Here is a 23,387-nt window from a genome sequence, read left to right as displayed (position 1 = left end):
GGAGGAATTGTTCTATTAATAGGTGCAATTCGGTGTGTGTTCCATGGAGGAGGTTAGTTCAGGGCCTTCCTACATTGGTCATCTTGTGCCTGGAACCTTGGGCTTTGCCTTTTTCACTTAAGAATATGTCCTGGAAGTCACTCCTTATTAGTTCAGAAAGATCTTCCTCTTTTTTTTTTTTTTTTTTTTTTACACCTGCACAGTGCTCCTCCACTGTGTGGATGTCCTGTAGTTTATTCCATCACTACAGGTACATGAGCCTCAGAAGAAGGGCTAATATCACTAATAAATAAATACTTCTTAAATACATCCATCTATGTATAGACATCTTGGTCATTTCCGATAGCTTGTGATTTTAAACAACACTACAGTGATCTTTTTGTATTATCAGAGGTGTAGTTTTATTCCCCTCCAGATAGGTTGTACCAAGTTTGCATTTCTACCAGCACTGTTTGTGAGTGCCTGTCTGCACCTACCCGCCCCCAGTTTCACCAATAAAATATATGTGTTGTCATATTGTTTAATTTTTGCCGATCTAATTAGGTGATAAATTGTCAGTGTTTGCATTTCTCTCATTGTGAGTGAGTTTGAACAGTTTTTAAGTTTAAGCAACATTTTTGTGTTTTTTGAATTGTCTGTTCAAGGCTTTCCCCCATTTTTCTACTAGGTTTTTGTTCCTTTCTTTGTCCCTCAATTTTGAATAGGTATTTATCTACTAGTGATAATAATCTTTTATCTGTGGTACAAAGTGCATATATTTTCTGCCAGTTTTTGCTTCTCTTTTGTTTCTGGTGTTTGAGCATGCAAAAATATTTACTGTTCATCAATCTTTTACTGCCCCTGTATTTTGAGTCAGAGTTAGAAAGCCTTTTCCTAGACTGAGGTTAGAGAATAATTCACCTCAGGGTGCTTGGGTGGCTCAGTCCGTAGAACATGCAACTGTTGACCTTGGGGTTGTAAGTTCGAGCCCCACGTTGGGTGTAGAGGTTACTTAAAAATAAAACCTTAAAAAAAAAAGAATAACTCACCCCTATTTTGTTCCAGTACTTGTATGGTTTCATTTTTTATGTTTAGGTCCCTCATCCATTAGGAACTTAATCTTGTGTATGGTGTGAGGTATGGATCTCATTACATGGCTCTCAACCAGGGGCAATTTTGTCTTCCCAGGGGACATTTGGTGGCACTGTCTGGAGACATTTTGGGTTGTCACAACGAGGGGGAAGAGTGCTCCTGGCATCACTTTGGTAGGGGCCCCGCATGCTGCTAAACATCACAATGCACAGGACAGCCCCCACAGCAAAGAATTATCTGACTTGAAACATCAGTAGTGCCGAGACTGAGAAACTCTGGTGAAATTTTTCTACCAGTTGTTCTACCATCATTAAAAAAAAAGCTCCCATCTTTTGCCTCAGTGTTTTGAGATACTGCCTTTATCGTAGATTATATTTTCATATATACTTGGGTTGATTTCTGGATTTTGTATTCTTTTCTACTGGTATGTTTTTCTACTCATGTATCAGTACCACACTATCGTAATTATAAAGGCTTTAAAGATATTTTAATGCCTGGTAGAGCTACTCACCCTTATTGGTTTCCTTTGTCACTGTTTTCCTGGCTATTCTTGTATGTTTGTTTTTCCATGAGAACTTTAGTATCAATGGGTCTAACTCCATTTAAACGGAAGCTTATTGGTATTTTTATTGGGATTGGATTAAATTTATGAATTAACTTAGAACTGACTTGCTTATAATGCTGAATCATTCTATCCAAGGACAAGGGACATCCTTCCATTTGAGAAAGTCTAATTTTGTGTCTTTTAGGAATGCTTTATAGTTTTTCTTATACAGGTTTTGCACATTTCTGGTAAATTAATTCCTAAGTGTTTAGTCTTTGTTATTGCTATACACGGAGTTTTCTCTACTATTAGGTCTTTTAATTGGCTATCATTTGTGTAAATGAAGGGTATTGATTTTTGTGTGTTTGTATCCTACTACCTTACTGAATTCTTTTACTGTTTGAGTTTTATCATTGATTGTCTACCAGGAAAATCCTATAGTATCATATCATCTGCAACTAGATATAGCTTTACTTCTTCCTTCCTAATTCTTATGCCTGTAATTGATTTATTTTGTCTAATTCATTGATTAATCTCTCTAGTAAAATGCTAATTAGTAGCAGAGATAGTGAGCATCTTTGCCTTGTTCCTGATTTTAGTGGAAATGCCTGTAGTGTTTCCCCATTAAGATACTGGCTTTAGGACTAAGGTGTACATATTTTATTGTGTTAATGAAGTACCACTCAATTCCTATTTTCTCAAGTCTTTTTATAAAAATAGGTGTTAAATTTTATTTAAGGCCTCTCCAGCATCTATGGAGATAATCATATGGTTTTTTTTCCTTTAGATCAATTAATACGGTATATGATACTAATAGATTTCTTAATATTAAACCAACCTTCCATTCCTAGGATAAATCCTATTTGGTCATGGCATATTAATTTCTTAATGTGGTATTCTGTTTGCCAACATTTAGTTTAGTATTTCTGCATTAATAATCATGAGCGATATTGGTCTATGGTTCCCGCCCCCTCCCTTCCTCCCAGTCTTTACCAGGTTTAGGTATCAAACCTTCATAAAAGATTTATAAAAGAAATGGGGAAGTTCTACTTTATTTTCAGTGCTCTGAAACAATTTGTAGGGCATTGGGATTATCTAAACTTTGAAGGTTTAGTAGAATTCCTCTGGAAAACCATCTGGCGGCCTGAGATTATCTCCTTTGCCACCCTTGAAGAAGGAGGACTCCCAGATGGACTTTAAAGTTGGGAAACAAACCTTGACTCTTCAGCTGACAGAGGGTTTTTTTAAAAAGCTAAATTGTGTGGTCAGTCTCCTGTGCATTCCCCTTGGAGAACTTTTATTTAAATCACATGTCAAGAAACCAAGCACCCCCTCTTTCCACTTGTAAGAGCTATGAGGCTGCTTTGGAGCCATCACCAGATACAAACAGAGGACACTGTAGCTCTTGAAAATTTACAATATCCCAGTGCACCCTTAGGAGCTCACTACAGTGCCCTGGAGTACCTCAGCACACAGTTTGGGAACCACAGGTATGTAAGCCTTCCCGTCTTTCTCCTACACGTGTGTGTGTGTGTGTGTGTGTGTGTGTGTGTGTATATACTCACATATACACTCATAGATATTTTTTGAGCTCATACTATACACAGTTTTATACACTGTTTAAAAATCTCTGATAAAATATATACATTTTCCATTTCATTGAGTGTTCTAACACTATTTTTGATATTGTATTCTATCCTAGAATATATCAGAATTAAGTATCTACCGTGGACATTTAACATAACTATTTTTTCTGTTTGAAACAGTGCTTTGATGAACACCTTAGTGAATACATCTTTGCATACAGTCCCATTATTGCCTGGGGATAAATTCCTACACATAGAATTGCTGAATCAAAGAGTATTTTTTTAAAGATTTTATTTTTTTAACTAATCTCTATACTCAACGTAGAGCCTGAACCCACAACCCCAAAATCGAGAGTTGCACGCTCCACTGATTGAGCCAGCCAGGTGCCCCATCTTATGGGTTTTTTTTTTTTTGTCACTTTTATTTACTTTTTATTGAAGTATAATTGAGACACAATGTTACATTAGTTTCAGGGGTACAACAGTGACGTGACAAGTCTATGCTGCATTATGCTATGCTCACCCCAAGTGTAGCTACCATCTGACATCATACAACACTGTTATAATACCATTGATTTTATTCCCTGTACTGTATCTTTTATCCTCATGAGTTAGTCTATAACTGGAAGCCTGTACCTCCCACTGCCCTTCACCCATCCCTGGCAACCATCAGTTTGTTCTCTGTATTTATGGGTCTGTTTTCTGTTTATTCATTTGTTTTGGTTTTTAGATTCCACATAGAAGTAAAATCATACGGTGTTTGTCTGACTTCACTTAGCATAATTTAGTATCTTATAGTTTTGACAATTGGAAATTGCCCTCTAGAAAGAGTGTAACAACTTATACTTCCTCCAGTCTTATATGTGACTATATGTTAGAGTTTTATCCTGATTATGAATATAGTTTCAGATATTTGTGTGTTTTAGGCACTATGCTGGGAACTTTTTCATATACAATTTAATTGTATTTATATAACATCGTATTAAGTCTTCTTAACAACCTTCTAAAATTGAAGTTATTATCCCCATTTTACAGACAAGAAACTGGGACTCAGAAAGATGTAAGTTTTTCAAAATCACACAACTGAGAAAATGTAGGGCTGGGATTTAAACCTAGTTAGACCCATAATCTTATTACTGTATATCACTGATACTTCACGAACTTGACTGGCTATTAATGATGGTGATGTCCAATACATATTGAGTACTTATTGTGCATCAGGTACTATTCGCATGTACTAACACATTCAATCTTTGTTTCACACCTGTGAGGTACTGTGTACTATTAACCCTGAGACACTGAAATGATTAACTTGTCCAGGGTCACACAGCTAGCTAACAAACGGTAGAGCTGGTGCTCACATCCAGGCAGTTTGACTTCACAGTCTATACCATTAATGAGCAAACTACAGTGTGTAGGGTGCAGGGTTGTGGAAGATCATGTATCAGAATCTCATTAGGAATGCTTTTTTAAAGGAAGAAAAAAAATGGCTCAACTAAAGTCTCATAGATGAAAGGAGAGTTACTGTCTAACAAAACGTGTATCCAGCAATTTGCTATGTAAGAAAAGGTCTATCTAGCAGTTTGGCTGCAAATGTCCGGTCCCTGTCCCCGCAGCCTTTTCTCTTGCAGCAATGTGCAGCCCTTGTGAGTCTAATGCATAGATCTGTGTTCTGTATTCTGCGTCCCCTCCAGGTCTGAGGGCTAGAACTTGAATGGAAGATCTTCCAGTGAACTTGGTGACCCAAACTCAGAGAAATGAAACAGTTAAAATGTCCCCAATTACTTGGAAATACTAAGTATTATCATTTGAGGTGGGTACACTTTCTGGTTTACATAAGTATGATCTAGACCTCTTCTCTTATTGATGTTTGTTGGGTCAATGAAGCACCTTCGTTGTTATTCATGATTTTAGGCCTTTTCCTAGAGCCTTACTTTGGTATTTAGACTTTATTAAAAATTATGCAGATTATGACAAATGGTGATATTTTTATGTCATTTCTGTAAATGTTTCAACATTCTTCTCTCTCACCCGCCCCCCTGGAAAAAACAACTTAATGAGCCACAAAACATGTTATAATGAATGGAAAAATATTTTTAGCATTTTTATGCAGAAAATGCCTCATTAAAAGCAAATGCTTTAGCAAGCAGATTTGAGCTTAATAAGAACTTTTGTCGAGCAGGGGCTTTTGTGACAAATCACTAGCATGTGTAACTGCTCTATATAAAGACCTAGAAAGCCCTAAGAGTCTGTCACCTTCCTTTCTTACCCCTGGGCTGCACCACAGCAGTGTAGTTGAGTGTGCTATGGCACCGAGTAGACTCGGTGAACCTGAAGTCTGTGAAGCCTAATGTCTGTGTGTTGTTCGCTATCACTCACTGTTTTATCCGGATATGGTACATCATGCAGATTCATTTAGATGAAGTCTCTTCTCAGCTGCATGTTTGGTGTCATGTGGTCCAAATATTTCGCATCTATTCTGCATAGTGTAAAAACCATAAAGGTGCAGGGTGTATTATCCTACATACAAACTTCATTTCATGTGAAAACCTCAACTTGGACCCACACTTGTAACTTCTTTAGATTTTGGCCTCAAACCAGAATGACAAAGGAGCAGGGATCCGCCCACTCTGGCAGCCATGTGGGCTGACTGGGTCACAGAAGTCCTCGCCCCTCCTCAGAGGGTCCGGTCCCAGTCCCTGCAGCCTTTTCTCTTGCAGCAATGTGCAGCCCTTGTGAGCCTAATGCATAGATCTGTGTTCTGCGTCCCCTCCAGGTCTGAGGGGTAGAACTTGAATGGAAGATCAATTCTATAGGTGAGCACTTATCCCCACCGAGGCCTTAGAAAGCACACCGCAGGTGATGGACTTTGTAGGTGTTCTGGGTTCATCTGTGGTCCATCCTTGGGGCTTGGGCTGCATTACAGCCACACCCACCCAGGCAAAGCTGAAATCACTAGCAGTGAGGGGGGCCCTCTGGTAACTGGTTACCCTGCAGAACTAGCCTCCCTTATAGAATGGGGAAGCATAAAATGATGAAATGGTTCATCTTCATATGTTAAGTTTTCACATCATTTTTTTTCTCAGCCCACCCCCACCGAGTCATCCACATGATCGCCTGCCAGTTAGCGCTTAACATTCAACAGTAACAGTTAACATGTATCGAGGTCTCACTCTGTGCCTGGCACTGTGCTACATTCTTTCCATGTCTTATCTCATTTCACCCTCAAACTTTATGAGGTAGATGCTGTTAATATCCCCATCTTAGAGAGGAGGGAACTGAGGGCTAAGAAGGAACCTGCCCTACGTCTTTTAGCTTGTATGCAGGAAATCTGGTGTTTGAAGCAAGTTTTTCCCTCTGACGTTAGAGTCCTTAATTATTGCTTTGCTGCATTGTGCAACCAGTTAACTAAAAAAATACTTCTGAATCCCCACTCTATTCTCCAAAAGACGCATGAATGAAAGAGGGGAGAAGAAACTCCAGTTGCTCTCAAATGCCCATGATTTGCTCTCTCACGTGGCCCAGCTTCATCCACTGTGACTCCCAAGACCCACTCATGTTTTCTGATGAGCAAGGACAGGGCTGCTGGCTGGCCGCCAAGCTCACCGTTAAGAAGTGCCGGTCCTTTACTTCGCGCCTCCTCTGGCTGTGAGCTGGGGGGTAGGCTGGCAGTGGAGGAGCCACTACAGAAAGGGGGACAGTGGCTCTCTGCTCCCGGCGATCACTCCGGCTGCGGTGTTCTAGGGGCAGAAAAAGTAACGATACAGAAACATCCTTGGCATTTTCCATTTCTCTTTCCCCTTTGGGAGGATGAGCAAAAGGCTAGAAAAAAGTTTTTGCTAATCTAGCTCATCTGTATACCAAGTAAGATTTTTAGAATGGTTCCAAACTAAACGTTCACTTCACATTAATATGAAGACTGGCGCTTACATTTTAGTGGGTCCATCTTGTAATCTTTCTACAAGACGGCTCACTCTGAGTCTGGAAAAAGCAGTACATTTTTCAACATGCCTCATTTCAAAACAACGTGAGCAAAACAAAAAAAAAAAGTCTAGAACAACGGGGGAAGATTTGGTGACATTGATGCTGGAGTGGACAGTAGGCACAGACGTGCCAGAGTCTCCTGGGGAGTGCCAGAAACACACACTCCCAGCCATCCAGTAGGTGGTGGAGCCAGCTCACGCTGGCTCAGGAGTGCTGATTGCTAGGTGTTCAGGAATTTTGCAAACCAGTTTTGAAACTACTGGTGGCTTAGAAGTGGGCCACGGTGGGAGTATTTACATCACAGAAATTAGTGGGTACTACACATCAGGGCTTTTATCTTTCTATCATGCAATTATTTATTTGACTACATTTTCTTTTCTAGAAAACCTGTGACCACACCATTGCAGCCGTCTAAGCCCCATCATGTATAACACTCAAAGGGCTTTGAAATCCTGGGCTGCTAGAGACAGTACAGGAATCCCAATGAGGACAGTTGGCCGATTTAGGAGTAAAGCTACCTCTGGGGAAAGCCAAGAAATTTCCATGCGTGGGATGAAGTGCTCCTGGCTTCTTAACAATAATCACTGAGGCATCAAGAGCACAGTTTTGTTCTCTGGGTGTCTCAGCGAGCTCCAAAGCACACCCTGCCCAACACACCACACTAACAGCCACCCTGCCTGCCCAATCCAGCCTGCACTCCTGCCCAGGGTCTGAAATCTTATGACCCCCTCACAAGTCCAAGGTACAAAGTCACATACTGGTAGTCTTTGCTAAACTGCCGCCACAGCCAGTGTTCATCAGAAAGACCTTTTGAAATAAATGTCTTTCCACTGCCACCACCTGTTTTTCTCTGCAAGCAAGCAGTGGGCTTTTCTAAACGGGCAGCACAAAGAAAAAGGTACATTTTAAAATTCATAACGAGTAGAATACAGGTGTCACTGGTTAGGAAAAGGTCAGAGGAAGGGAGTCAGGAGGGACACATCAACTCAATTTCCCATTCAGTTGCTCCCTTCCTACACTTTCTTAAATCTCTCTCTTTCATTTGCCCGAGGCTGGGAAGAGGCAGGCTAGATTAATGACTCCCTAATAATACTTTTTTTTCTGGCGGTGGGGTGGGGAGAACATTCATCTACTGGAGTCTGAAACTGCAGTAGACTCTTGGTCGTTATTCCCTTAGGCTAATGGAACTTAGACCTCAGCCCTGAACCTTGAAAGGAAGGAAATATAAAATATAAATCTCTCTTTATAGCCACTTAGTAATTTCTCCCTCTCTCTTCTTAGAAACAAACAGTGGCATTACTTCAAGCCATTTGGCTCCGAGCATAAAGAACTGCCAAGAAAAAAGTGGGCGGGGGGGCGGAGAGGAATCAGGTTCTAAATAATTTGAAATGCATTGAGGTGCAACTTGCTCTGGGAAGCCTTCTCTGAAGCTCCATGGCATGATCGGTCCTTTCCTCTGAGCACTCACATCCCTGTTGAATTCCCTGTTTACTCCCTCACTAGACAGGCATTCCTCGTGGACAGGGCCCAAATGTTAGTTATTACCCTCTGAATCCTAGGTTTAGCACAATGCTTGGAGCTCAGTAGACTTTGTTGAAGGGACTGCTATTGAGCAGATCTCAAAAGCAGCCAATTTCTAAGGTTCTGATCTCAGTCCCATCAGCTCCCTTCTTACAGCCTCATCTCCAAAAGGAGCACAGTGCTGCCGCCACCACAGCTTCACTTGTCTCTGCTTCATTATCCACTCACTGTTGGTGGAAGCCAGGACCTTTGGGCTGTCCAGATAGAGAACCTACAGGGAGCTTACTCCGGTGTCTGCGGAGCAAGGCCCTTGTCGGCTAGCTATTAGTCACGGCCACCAGATGGCAGAAGTGGTATTCTGATGAATGCAGTGCTAAGCTACTATGTTTCCCGGACAAGGTTAAAAAAAAAAAAAAGTCACTTTCTAATTTTAATTCCACACTGCATGTTTTTAATTCTATGATGCCTATAATTCCTGTTTATGGCTCTCTGCAGTGCTATTAAAACTACTACACCCAAGATTTGCTGTTGAGACAACCTCAAAGAAAGCCAGTCTGGGAGGGCGAGACACAGCTCTGAGGTCTTCTTCCAAAACCCCAGGAGGCCCTGTATCCCTCTCAGTCCCCAGGAGGAAGTTCTGAGAAAACTGATATTGGCACTGGCTGTTCCTCAGTTCTGTCATTGAGTTCAAAGCTGACAACACAGTGAAATGGGATAGTGTACAAGCAGCTTGATGTTATCTGGTTGAATCTGGGAAAATCTAATCAGGGATGACTTATGAATAATAATAAAGGGATAAAAATAATTGTGTCTAAAGGGCTACCACAACTCAAGCTCTCTGATGATGGGATCAGAGAAAGTATTTAGTGAGAATGATCAGACTCCCCTGTCATCATTCTATGCCCTCTATGCTCAACCAGTTTTTTACAGAATTTGATTTACTTACACATTCATTGAGGACCTACTTTGTGTCAGGTTCATGCTAAGTGCTTTGAATAAAAACGAATAAGATCTCATCCTAGCTCTTCAGTTGCTCATGGATTAAGAGTGGAGATAGGCTTGTAAAAGGTTAGTTATAAGCTTGTAAGTGGCACGATTGGGAGGAGTCAAAGGATAGTATTAGGGGAAGGGGGCCTAATCGAGGCTGCAAAGGAATGGGGAGTATGTTAAGGAAGATTTCCAGAAGATGGCCTGCACTAAAAATTTGGTAAAGAAGGACTTTTCAGCCAACCATAAAATCGAAGTGACTCAACTTTAAAAATCAAAGTCAATAGTAAGAAGGCCAGAGATACCTCTAGAGGATACCCATCATCACTCTTCATCCTAAGTGTCACAGTATCTGCTACTAATAACCAAGGGGCATTTTTAGCAACAGTTGCGTTAGGGATATTAGTAGGTTAATTCTTTCATTAAAGGGGGAGAACACAGGGATATGGGAAAAGGGAGAAGTCATACACATGTGGAAGAAAATAAGCTGAAAACAAATTTGTCATTTCTCCATCCTGCTAGTGACATTATTTATTTTATTTGAATTGTAATGCTTTTGGAAAATACCATTCCTTAAAGGAACATAGGGAATTTGGAAAAAAGACATTGAATGTACAGATACCATCTGTCTCCACAGCGAAAATCTAAAGGCCGAAAAAGCTCGCGTGCCAACTTCTCATACCCAATTTAGGGGTCTCTAAAAGGGTGATGCCAGTTTTTAATCTCCTTGTCCTAATTAGAATGGTTTTGAGCCCCTGGAAGGTAAGAGAAGGCTGTTATCTTCTACTTTGTTCTGTGCCTGTCTCTGGCTTTCTCAGAATGAAAGAGAAAGAGAAATATTTATTTTCCTAGGACACAGTGTATGGTGAGGAGGAAAAGAGCTCTGGCCAGGGGTCTGGAGGCCTGGCTCTGAGTCTTGGCACTCTATCTAAATGGGCTGTGAGTGACCCTAAGGGAGGTTTCGGACTTCTCCAAGCTGCCACTCACTCCGCTGTAGAATGGTTCTCAACAGGAGCAGGGTCCCCTGGGGCAGAGGGTAGGGGGGCAGGTTTAGGCAGGAGCCAAGGACGACAGCCCTCCTACAATGCACAGGATGTTCCTAAACAATGAAATAGTGCTCTAGGTCCCACAAATGTCCTATCAGAATTTCTTGTAACAGAAAAGCCTAGAACCTATTTCTGAGTCAAATCTAATTCTCTTTAAATTATAATCCAAAGGTTTTTTTCTAGTCTTTTTTTGCTCATGCTTAATATATGCAGAACATACCAGTTTTTATGGTTGTGTCCTCTGCCCTTTCATTTCCCTCTACTTTTTGTTCAGAATGGCTTCTGAGTGTCTTGACTTAATCCAAACCTACTTTTGATAGGCACAGACATCTGACTGCTTCATTAGGTCTTCTAGTGCAGTCGTGCCCAGGCATTGTATACTGCAAATATCAGAAATAATTTTCCTTTGAAATTCTTTTTATTATCATATTCAGATCATGCTATTTTTAATTATGTATATAATTACCCACGAATTTCATTTCAGGGTAGAAAAGGGATCATTTCGAAGTACTTGCTGTGTAACAAGGGATGGTGCCGGAACTGATGGCACAGAGAAAGAACCCCCCCCTCAGATGGACAAGCTCCATGCCCTCTCTCCCTGAAAATCAACACCCCCAATCCCGGAATCAGTCACCTCTGCGCAGGGCTTGCGGGCTCTGCCGGGCACGGCGGTGCAGCTCCTCCACGCAGGGCGGCCTCGTGGCCGGGAGGAAGATGTTTCTCTGCTGGTGCCACGGGGCGCGGTAGTATACGCTCAGCTTACTCTCAATGTCCAGGTTGGAGACGGCTGTGAGACAGAGAGAGAAACGGGGTGTTATACATCACAAGCTTTAAATTGTGCATCTGGCAGACTCTGGGTGGGGAGGGGGGCAGGGGCAGGGAATCTGTGTGGAGTGGAAGTCCAGACTGCTGCATTCACATCAGGAACTCACGCAAGGCTGGGGAAAGGTTTGTGGCTTACAGTATGGAAAAAGACACCCTTTGCCCCCGAGCTAAGGGATGGGAGACCCCAGGACACCAACCATCTGCCTGTGACCAGCTAACATCCTCTCCACACCTTTCATTTTATGCTCTCTGACACAGTCACTCATCAACCTGGACAAACTCCTGGCCAGCCTTGCTTAGGGGGTGGCATGGGAGGTCCTGCCTTCCAAGAATGCAGAGGGGCGCCTGCGTGGCTCAGTCGGTTAAGTATCTGACTCTTGATTTCGGCTCAGGCCATGACCTCACGGTTCGTGAGTTTGAGCCCCGCATCGAGCCTGCTTGGGATTCTTTCTCTCTTCCCTCTCTGCCCCTCCCCTCCCCCAAATAAATAAATGAACATTTTTTAGAAAGTATGCAGACAAAAGCCTCAGGAATGAGTCAAAAAGGTCACCCCAGCTCCAGTCTTCTGGCCACAGGGCCTGGAACTATACTTCTGTACACCTGCTCCTGATGCCCACCTGAACTTTGCTTCTCCCCTGTTTTGTTGTCTCCTGTGACCCTGGGCCCCCAACCCTCACTGTTTCACCTTACCCTGCCTATCACCTGCCGACTCCATCGCCTGCTGTCTTTCGAAGCATTGCTCAGCTTCCCTAGTTTCATGCAGGGGAGAGGACACGCACTGAAGAGCCCATTACAGAGGTCCCAGGGGTTCAGTGAGGAAACCAGACAGCGCTGGTGAGGAGAGGTGTACCGTCCTTGCAACTCGTAGGGAAGGAGGCCTCTTTCCCCCAAACACAGCATTTAAGCTCAAGGTCTTCTTCATGCACACACTGAGTCTAGGATGGAGATCCACCATGAATTGAAGACAAATTCTTATGGGAGGAAATGGTTCTAAGCAGGAAGATTTTGGTTAGGAAATTACTGCACAGAGGAATTCCAGAGCGCCTGGGCAGCTTGCCAGCCTCAGGAATGGTGAGAACTGGCCCCCAGTGCTTCACCTGCCAGGCCTGCTATCCAGACCAGACCCCTGTTCCTCCCAGTCTCGTCTCCTTCCACTGCTTTCCCTCTTTCCCCCAGTGTGTGATTTGGGGGTGTTATGCCCAACCATTTATTCCCGTGCCCCAAACAAATTTTTGGTTCTTCTCTGATCCTTTTCTTTTTGAAGTCTGGTTTATCATTTCACTTGTCTGGGAAACCTTGCACAGAACCAGATAATCTACAGATAAAGCAGAAAGGCAAATGGAAAAGGAGAAACGATAGTTTTGTAGAAGGGAAATAGAAAAAAAACTGGGGAAAATACCACCTTTGGATAACTAATCCCTCCCACCCAGTACTACATTTATGGCAGTTATTTTTGGTTTTGGTTTTGTTTTCTAATGCAGTCTTCAATAGTGGGTTTTTTTTCCCCTAGAATAATGCATCATAACCACAAAGACTGCCAATAGAAACAAAGACATATTTCCAAAGATGCTAAAGAAATATCACATGGACAGGGTCAAAGGGACAATGCCATACCTCTAAAACAGTGCCATCCAACAGAAGTTTCTGTGATGATTAAATGCCCTATTAGCTGTGCCATCCAATGTGGTAGCCACTAGCCACACTGGCTATTAAACAATTTTTAATTTTTTAAAAATCTAAGTTTAAACAGCTATAGGTAGCTATTCTACTGGACAACCATAAACAAATACTCTGTTCTATTCTCTCACCTTCAACTACAGAGCAGATTACTCCCTTTGACCTAGATTGTTTTCTTCCTTGGTGTTTAATCTCCAAGAAGAAATTCAGGCCCAAGGGTTAGAGATCCCAGGATTATCTCCCTGGGTAGGGGAGAGTATTCTTAGGGCAAAGTTCTGTGGGGCCAAGCATAAAGGCAGCAACTTTTCTTTCTTGAGTTACTCTATAACTTCAACCCTTTCCTTGTAAACTGTAAGTGCTTGGTGAACCAATCAGGGGTCACTGAGTCCTGGGGATAAGAAACCCTGGGAGGAATCCCTGAGGGAGAGACCAGCCTCTTCAGGCCTCACATGAGGTGGGTAGAAAGGGCAGGCCACATCTGGATCAGAGCCTCCCTCCTCTCCCATGTAAAGTAGGGGAAGTGCTGAGACAGAGGCTTTATTTAGCCACCCTTGGAGAAATGCTCTGGTTCAGTGACCAAGATTGACTAAAAAGTCAGCCCCTGCCTGCATGCAGAGGTCATTAGCAGACTTGACAGAGGCAGGTGGGAATTCATGTGCTCATGACAGCTGGAAGAAGGGACTGAACGGAGAGCTTGTCTGGGGAAAAGAGGAGGCCAAGAAGCTCAGTGGGCAGTTCTAGGAATAGAGGGACTCCTGAGCACCTCCTCTCCCAGGCCCATCCTTTCAGGAAGGTAGGAGCCAGGATTCAGGGCTGGGTCCAGGTGACTTGGGGATAGATCAGAAGGCTATATAGCCCCTCGTTCCCATAGCACCACTGACGAGAAGCTCAGGATGTTAACTTTTGATAGCCCCTCAGAAACCATGGTCAAGTGATCATGGCTCCTTAACCTTAGTGTGGGGAAGAGCTGGGCTCCTGCTATTTATTTCAGCGTTCATCTGAAGAAAAGACTCAACCAGAAGCGCTTGTCAGAAACACAGATTCCTGGGCTCCGGCCTAGACTTCCTGAACCAGAATTCCCAACAGAGGCCTAGTAATCTCTGTACTTGAAAAGTGCCTCAGATTAGTTTTTATCATGAGGCATATGTGAGAAGCACAAAATGTTAAGTGATGATGCCTTGGGATCTTATGAGTGAAAGGAGACGGGCAACAAGGTAGGAGGGAAGAGACCGCTGCAAATGAAAACCTCTATCCACACCTGGGATGTTTTCCAAATAGCTCTTATGTCCTAGGCACAGTGCTGGGTGCTGGGATACAGCACAGAACAAAACCCACAAGAATCCTTGCCCTCCTGGAGCATCTGTTCTCTGGTTTTGTGGGAAAACGGTTTAGATGTAATCCTGCCTGGAGGCAGGAGGTTGGGAGAAGAGACCTCTGGCTGACTCCTGTGTTCTACTATTCTACCATTCCCGAGGGATAGTCTAAGACCTCTAGACTTCTAAAGGCCCTAACACCAAAAAGGTCATAGTCTCCACTCCTCCAACTCCACCTTTCTGCAAAGGTTAATCCCAAATTAAAGCATAAATTAGCAATCACAAAACAAATGTAAAGAAGTTCTGTAAAATTCTCTTTCTTCGTTATTCAATATTAAACACAAAGTTATTTGGGGGAAAAAACATTTTTCGGGTACCCCTGACTTGCTGATGCCATAAACACATTCTTGCTGTGCCTACTGGGCAAGGCAGTGCTGAGTTTCTGGGCTGCAACACTCTGCCTGCTGCTCAGGGTTGTGGATTCATAGATGCAAAGACTAACACAAGTTCCAGCACAGTCAGCCAAGTCACAGTTCCTAGGAAGACCCAGCTCTCTCAATGACAGCATTCAGGGCTGGGAATCCTTACCTCTCCCCATCCAGTCTGTTTCTTTATCTGCAGAGAAGCTATAATGGATTTCTGCCACGCATTAGCAGGTAAACATTTTACTCATCAGTTGCTACAATTGTGTTTATCTCTTAGACGGGGAAGGGAAGGAAAACTCTTTAATCCCTTTGCTCTCAGTTTTGTCCTTTGGTTACAGAGCATTAACTAGTATTATGTGTCCACTGGAGGCAGACATACAGGCACTAATGGAGCTCTTCCAGGGAAAACTCCCATTTTCCTTCTTAAAAAAAAAATGTATTCCTTTCTGTAAGTAACAGTTCAATGAAAGTTTAATACACTCATTCATAAGCTCATTGCACCACTGCCATTTCAAAGTTGTCAGACATCTTCACATGCACTCTGCACCCTTCTCTTCCCTGTTTAACAGTTACACCATGGCTCAGCCATGAAAGCTAGTGGGTTTAGTACTCCCAGTAATGTTCTTCCTCATAAAAATGCTACAAAGAGAAGCAAGAGTTTCTCCTCTGCTTATTTGGATACATCAGGGGCCCGTCTGTGGTAGGCGGAATTCTAGGAGAGCCTTCAAGATTCCTGTCCTCTTGTGTGTGTACCCTGTGTTGTCCCCCACCCCCCTTGAGTGTAGGTGGAACCTGGGAATTATGTTACATTATATGGCAATGGAGATTTTGAGATCCCTATTCCCGTGACTGTGAGTTAATCAAAAAGATAATTTTCTTGAGTGTATCTAGCCTAATCAGGTGAGCCCTTTAAAAAAAAAAAAAAAAGACAAGCAGCAGCAGAGAAATTTTCTTGTCGCCCTTGAAGAAACAAACCGCCACACTGTAGAGAAGGCTGAGTGGCAAATAATGGCAGACAGTAATAGCGGATGGCCTCCGTTCTACAAGTTCAAGGAAATGCATTTTGCCAACAACCACTGCGCTTGGGGGAAGCCCCCAGGCCTCAGATGAGAACTCAGCCCCAACGAAAACCTTGACTGCAGACAACTGGGACCCTGAGCAGAAGACCCCAGTGGACCTGTGCCCAGACTCCAGACCCATGGAAACTTCAAGATAATAAATGGATAGTGTTTTAAGCTGCTACATTTGTAATACGATGTTATGCAATAGAAAACTAATCCACCCTCCCACTATTGCATCTATTTTCCTAGAGCCAGTTGCTTGCCTTGCCTGGTACTTGTCCTCTCCTTCCTTTGTTATTGCTCTCCAAAAAAGGGGTAGATAAGGGCATGGATTACAATGGGAAATAGCGCTGTGTGTCTCATTTTTATCCCCTACAGCAGAAAAAAGGTTCTGGGCTGTTTCATTTCTCCTGTCCAAAACTATAGGCTCTCACTGGGAGCTCCGCTACATGCCAAGCTGGTCATCAGGTGTATTACACTCATGGGATTTTCACACAACCTAAAGATTAAAGTACTACTCCCATTTTACAGATAAGGAAAAAGAAATCAGAGAGAGTATGTAAATTTCCAAAGTCTCACACACCTGGCCAGTGGATGATCTGGGACTAGAAACTCTGTCTATTTGGCTTCCAAGCTGCTGCTCTTTCCCAAACAAGTACTGAAATGTTTGCCTAAACTAAGGCTGATTGGGGACGGGTGTAGAGTAGGCTGTCTGCCACATAAAAAGTATCTAGTGCTTCTCAAAATAAAAATCAAAGATTCTGAATTGCCACTGTCTATATCATGCATGGGATTAGGTGTAACCAAGTACTGAGTGAATCTTCCAGAAAGTGCCCAGAAGATTTGTCATATTCCAGAAATACAGACACCGTAAAAGCAAACTGCTGAAAGAGAATACCATTGTAGGAAATGTCCACAGGGTAGTGAAAAGTCTTTATAGACTGAACTTAGCTCATTTCCCTGTCAAACTCTGAATATAATGTAATTGTCTAGACCTGATGCATAGTGATGTATTGAAAGCACAGATCTGGTCACTGGGTTCATCTGAAATGAAGTGACTTGGAAGTGGAGGAAAACTAGTGGCTGCCACTCTCTTGGAAGGGCCATTTCTAAGGACAGGAAGGGGCTCGCGTTTAGGAACGGTTGCGAAGGGGTAAAGATAAGGCGGAAATAGAATCTTGCCCTTGGCCTCTCCTGTCCTGCGAGGGCTGGTACTCATTCACTGCTGCCTTTTCTGGCCTCACGAACTCCTCATTCCCTTACAGGTTGATCAGCCCTAGGAGGAGTGCAAAATGCTTACCCCTGGCCTGTCTTCCAAGCCCCTCTGCACCCCTGCCGCTGACTCTTTCCCCGTGCTGCTCCTTCCTTCTCTCAAGCTCTCCAGAATTGGAAAGGGGAAGGTGGCAGCCGAGATCAAAGTCTGAATGCTGTGTGTGGTGAAAATTTCGGAGAGATGTCCAAAGGGATCCAGAAACGGAATTACCTTTTGGATTTTTAAATATTCTTAGAGTGCCTACAGGTCTAACTACCCACGTCCACCTAACTAACCTTCCTTCCCTCCCACCCATCACAAGGATTTCTTGCCGGGAACACGTTTTTCCACAATCCCATCCACTCTGATGCCCTGTGACAGCAGCAGGCAATGTGTTAGCACACGAATATATTAAGGAGCATCTGAGAGAGTCAGTGTCACAGATACGTCACCGTCACCCATTTGCTCCCCAGGTCCCTGCTATGCTGAAGCCAATCCTCAGCCATGGTCAGCAAAACAGAAATGTACTCCGGGTCTCTGTTACTGCTGCCTGAGTCCTCAGATCTGTTGGGGAGCTAGGGAGGGAGGGTCTCACTGAGTGCAGCCATTCATTCCCGCCTGCCCTTCCTTCCTTGGCAACCAGCCCCTTGCCTACTCTGCTTGGGGGTGTGGAGGAAGGAGCCAGATAGGGAGCATTGAGCTCCTGCCACTTCTAGAGCAGCCTGACACCAGAGCTGTGTTCCCAGTCTGTCCCTGCTGGACTTTTCTGGAGAACCACAGTAATTCAGAATTGTTTCCCACTGTGGACAAAGCATCCAATGGACCCCTCAGCATCAGAAAAATCTAGGCTTCCTAACAAGTTCCAGTGTCCTGAAACATTCCAGCACTCACAGAAAAGAACACGTCTTGTGTATTTATTTATACACTAAAAGGATCTAGAACGATTTTTCCCCTAAAAATATTTCCCCAGCTTCTAAAATAAAATGAGGCTGCATACTAGGAGTACTGTTTAATTACTGCTGTCACCGTTGTTGCTGTCTTCGTGTCTGACATTCTGTGGAAAGACCACTAGAGGCCTGGGTCCTACTGGCAGTTCTGTGCCCTTACACGAGTCACTGAACCTTCCCAGGAGTCCACTTCCCCATCTTTACAAATGGCGGTTTGGACTCTCTCCTCGCTGAGTCCTGTCCTGTGCCGCTTATGCCCGTTTTCTGCCGGTCACCAAGATAAGTGGGGCTGCAGTACGCCCAAGAAGGACTGTGTTCATGCTGGGGGAAAGACCCTGAGTTCTGGGATGGAAGGATGGGGACTCTTCACAGCAGCAGTGGATCCAAAACAAGTTACTCAACTCTTTAGGCCTCTGTACCCTCCTCTGCAAAGTGGGGAATCCTAGAGCCTTCCCGGCGTCGTTCAGAGGAGCCAATGAAACGACAAAGTCCTTGCCTCATCCCTGCTCACTAAATATTGTTCCCCTTCCTGGACTGGGAACAAAAGAAGACCAAGAAGCCAGGATTGGGGTCACAGTTCAAAAGAGGAAAGTCTGGAGCTCTCAAAGTTTCTTCTTTCTTTATTTGCCTGTCTTCTTGGTGAATGAAGTGTAAACAAAGATGAGGCCACTAGAAATCACTCTTTGGGGGAGGAGGGTCTTACAATCTGGAAACTAGAAAGAAGGCTGCCCACAGTCAGGGAGCCCGTGGCCTCTCTGACAGGTCGCACGTCCCCAGTCTCTGCTGTGGGTTTACTGGGGCAGCATTCACTGTAAGGACTTGGAGATCCTAATTCTCTGAGTCACTGTCAGAGCTGCAGCACTATGCATTCTCGGAAGCGGTTTATAATTTGCTTGTTTATCTTCAGGTCATTCTGCTGCCATGTTCTACACCATGCACTTCCTCCAGAATGTAAGCATGTAGCCATCTGTCGCAGATCAGCTATTGTTTTAAGAAAATTCCTTTAGGCATCTAACAGGGGCCCTCGGAAATTAAAGAGTTCTGTGTTTTTTCAAACCATAGGGCATGACACATTAGTGGATTGTGAAATCCGTTCAGCAGGTCAAGACTAGCATTTTTAAAACAATGAAATAGAAGAGAATAGGATAGAAAATACCAAAATGCACCGCACTAGTAAGTATTGTTTGGTGAAGCGATTGTTTCTGTCGCGGGTGCGCATTCTGGTAAAAATGTGTTTCTTGCAACGGGTAGCAGTCAACACACCGAAAGCTGCTGTTTGGGCCACCCCTCTCATGCACTGATGAGGAAATCAACATTCAAAGATCTGGCCTGGGATCGCAGAACTGAGTTTTGGCAGAGGCAAAACCCAAGCTCAGGTCTCCTGACCCATGCACTTCCCTTGGCGACATCTTCCTCCTATGCCATTGTCGAGCCTGGCTGTGGCACCCTTCGGCTTGCTTAGTCGCTATCTGCCACTCGACACATCCATCAGGTTCTACTTCCAAAACAAAACAAAAACCCAGAACCTCTCCTCTGTTCTCTAAGAAATCAGTCCTCTGGATGTTAGGGTTCCAGAAGCGCCAGCTTCTGGCCAGCTGAGCCAAGAACAGGTTCCTCTGGGATGCTGGTGCTGCCAGGAAGCAGACCACATTCAAGTAGCATGAGTTTAAAGAAGGAGAGGCCAAGGCAACAAGTAGGCATTAGGGTGAAAAATATTAAGTTAGTGACATTCCACTGTTTTGCTCAAAAAAAAAAAAAAAAAACTATCTAAATAGCTCAATGTAGTAATTAGGCCAACCCCAAGGTTAGCTTTGCCAGAGAGGACAGCATGTTCTTAGTGGTAGAGTGCTTCCTTTCCAACAACCTTGCAAATGACCAGCCCATCACCAAGAAGTGACACATTTGTTCCAGTTTTCAAGGCATGCGTACAGGAGCTTCAATTAGAGAGGGACGGATGGGGGCTCAGCTCAACACTTGCTTCACCAGCCTCACATCCCTTAAAGAGACACAGGCGGTTTTATAGGTTTGCAAACAGGTTCCGTGGAGAAAGGAGAACAATGATCAGAAATAAGGAATTTGATCTCTCAGGAGAACCAAATGGGTAGTTAAGAAATACTTCCAAGGGGTGCCTGGGTGGCTCAGTAGGTTAGGCGTCCGACTTGAGCTCAGACCATGATCTCGTGGTTCGTGAGTTCCAGCCCCGCGTCGGGCTCTGTGCTATTGCAACAGAGCCTGCTTCAGATCCTCTTATCCCCTGCTCTCTCTGACCCTCGCATGTGTTCTCTCTCTCTCTCTCTCTCTCTCTCTCTCTCTCACAAAATAAAAAAATAAACATTAGAAAAAGAAATTCTTCCAAGATTTAGAAAAGGGTGAACGTCACAAATCTGTTTTCACAATTTGCAAACAACCAGGTGAGGTTGGTGTTCTTCTTTCCTTTAAAAATTTTTTCTTAAATGTTTATTCATTTTTTGAGAGACAGAGAGGGACAGAGCATGAGTGGGGGAGGGGCAGAGAGAGAGGAAGACACAGAATCCAAAGCAGGCTCCAGGCACTGAGCTGTCAGCACAGAGCCTGACGTGGGGCTCGAACTCACGAACCGCGAGATCATGACCTGAGCTGAAGTCAGACACTTAACCCACTGAGCCACCCAGGCGCCCCTCTTCTTTCCTTTAAATTCAAGCAGGAAAATGGAGAGGAAAGAAGGCACTCTGGCCACTAAGATGAATATGGTGTTGTAAAGTCCCTTCATTTCTGCTCAAACTACAGATGTGATGTCATGCACATGGGCACCGGTGACATTCCAGAGAAGAAAGTGGAGCTGGAATGGGAGAAACAGGTCAGTGAAAGCCTGTGAAAATCACCTATTTCAGAAGACATTGCACACAGCCACTGGATGTAAGAGGAAAGGGTTCTGTTTCCAGTATGGTACATGGAGCCTCTTGTTTTCTTGGACGGATGCCCTTGGCTTGGTTAAATTGTGAAGCAATAAGGTAATTAGCACATGACATCCAATTATATATGCTAATAAATCTCCTCTCCTAGGTAGAGATTAGGCTCTTAAAATTTACTTAGAGATCATCAGTGACAATGAAAAATTTAAAAATACTTGCAAAGGACCCCATATACCACCTCCACTGCACTTACTTAGAATTATTATTTGCTAATTAGTATCTTCGTAGGTAGAGGAGAAGTAATGCCCTTTAAGGGGCCAACAAAGAAGCTATGAATACATCAGCCTGCCAGACAAAAGGAATTCTTTTCCAAGGACCTTTTCACTCCGAAAGCCTAGACATTTATAATGAGTTCTGTGCTCTCTATAAAAGACAAGGCATGGGGTGCCTACGTGCCTCAACTGGTTAAGCGTCCGACTCCGGTCATGATCTCATGGTTATGGCATCAAGCCCCATGCTGGGCTCCTTGCTAATCATGGAGCCTGCTTGGGATTCTCTCTCTGTCCCTACCCCACTTGCGCTCGCACGTGTGCATGCTCACTCGCTCTCTGTCCCTCAAAATAAATTTTAAAAAACACGAGGCATGATTTCTGAGTGGGGAACACTTAATGCATGATATATCAAATCTGGAGTCAGAAAAGATGTGTTCTCTTGTGACTCAATTAGCTTTAGTCTAGCTGAGTCTGTGGTGATGCTCAGGGAGGCTCACTGTCCATGGATAGTGGCACTTTCCCTATTTGCCCATGGAAGACAGACTCAGAGAATGAAGAGTTTGGTGTCCCCCAGAACAGGCACTGAGACAAAGGTTCGTGTCCAAGTTTATTTAGGAGAGAACTCTAGGAAGCTACCAATTGGGAGTAATGGGGAAGTGAGAAAAGGAAGGGAAGAAAGCCAATAAAGGGTGCACTCATGAACACAGTGAGGAACTGGGGCTGGATCTATTGGGAGCCAGTGCAGAACACACATTTTAGAGGTGAGGGAGTTGGGGGATTTATCTACCACTTCCTGTCAATCATTGGTTGAGGGTTGCCTAGGCACCGGAGCAGTATTTCCCTGCTACTTCTAAAAAAGCAGGCTCCCTGGCCAGAGAAAGCCCTCCGACAACAACTGCAGTGCCTGGGAGCTATAAATCAGGCTTCTGTGCACCAAAGTGGCAGGGCGAGGGAATGTGGTCAGGGTACCTGTAGTCTTGGGGGAGTTAGGAATGTAACCCTCACAGCACACAAACGTGCATTTCAGACCTGGGATGTCTCGCTTGTGCTGCTGGCTAATGTGTGAAGTTCTCCGGTGCCAAAATGGCTCCAAATGGATTTGTTGTCAAAATCCCTTAAGCGTGGCAGTGAGGAAACCTGGTCAGACAGCTCTGGATTCTGGTAGGAACATTACCTGAGAGGGCTGCGGCTTGGAGGCCTGCCTGGGTGAGGCTGCCTTCTGCAAGGGCAGAGACCGGGCCTCCTGGCTCTTCCCAAGGTGCCGCTTCCTGTGTGGCACTGAGCTGGACCTCTCAAGGTCTGTCTCCTCCTCCGTCAGAGTTTTAAGGTGTGATAAGGTGTCCCAGGTTCACCTCGCATGTTTGCTGCCCAGACATGGAATCAGCCCTTTCCCCACGAAGCCCTGGCTCCCGTCAGAGGGAACAGGCTTTAAGAGAGCACACTCTGCATGCCACGGGCACTCATTTTTGCCGGGTTGTCATGGACTCTGAGATTTCTCAATAGAGCTAGAGAATATGTAAGTTTCAGAAGGTGAAGATAAGTCATGAGTTCAAACTGCTATTTCCAATTCAAATCTAAGATTACAGGTTTTAATTTAACTGCCTTGATTTCATAATTGATCTCTTTTCTCTTAGGCTAAAAATCTTGGTTGTTAATGACAGTGGCATAATTTCTTATTTGAATAGTCTCAAAATGACTACAATAAGACAACTGAATTCAGCCTTAGATTTCTTTCTGTTCTTTTGTCTTTAGGATATTTTCTACTGAAAATGGAGTACTTTGTTGAAAAGTCACATGCATTGGGGGTGCCTGGGTGGCTCAGTCGGCTGAGTGTCTGGCTTCAGTTCAGGTCATGATCTCACAGTCTGTGGGTTCGAGCCCCGTGTCAGGCTCTGTGCTGACAGCTCAGAGCCTGGAGCCTGCTTCGGATTCTGTGTCCCCCTCTCTCTCTGCCCCTCCCCCACTCATGCTCTCTCTGTCTCCGA

General features: G+C 44.1%; 1 protein-coding gene and 1 long non-coding RNA gene across 2 annotated transcripts in view; one reads left to right on the top strand and one right to left on the bottom strand.

Annotated features, from left to right (window-relative positions):
• The window catches only part of LOC122235521, a 60,210-nt gene extending 41,959 nt beyond the window's left edge, over positions 1-18,251 (top strand). The window contains exons 3-4 of the long non-coding RNA XR_006213583.1: positions 4,896-5,014; positions 17,306-18,251. This is a non-coding gene — a long non-coding RNA (uncharacterized LOC122235521). The remainder of the gene's footprint in view (positions 1-4,895; positions 5,015-17,305) is intronic.
• NHS (NHS actin remodeling regulator) overlaps positions 1-23,387 on the bottom strand; it is a 98,892-nt gene that overhangs the window by 36,846 nt on the left and 38,659 nt on the right. The window contains exons 2-3 of the mRNA XM_042975215.1: positions 11,374-11,526; positions 6,808-6,941 (exon numbers count right to left, since the gene is read on the bottom strand). Coding sequence (XP_042831149.1) covers positions 6,808-6,941; positions 11,374-11,526 — 287 coding nt within the window. The remainder of the gene's footprint in view (positions 1-6,807; positions 6,942-11,373; positions 11,527-23,387) is intronic.

The sequence above is a fragment of the Panthera tigris genome, chromosome X (genome assembly GCF_018350195.1).
Source record: "Panthera tigris isolate Pti1 chromosome X, P.tigris_Pti1_mat1.1, whole genome shotgun sequence".
Classification (NCBI taxonomy): domain Eukaryota; kingdom Metazoa; phylum Chordata; class Mammalia; order Carnivora; family Felidae; genus Panthera; species Panthera tigris.
The sequence above is the reverse complement of the archived record's forward strand: the minus strand, read 5'-3'. Positions and strand labels throughout refer to the sequence as shown.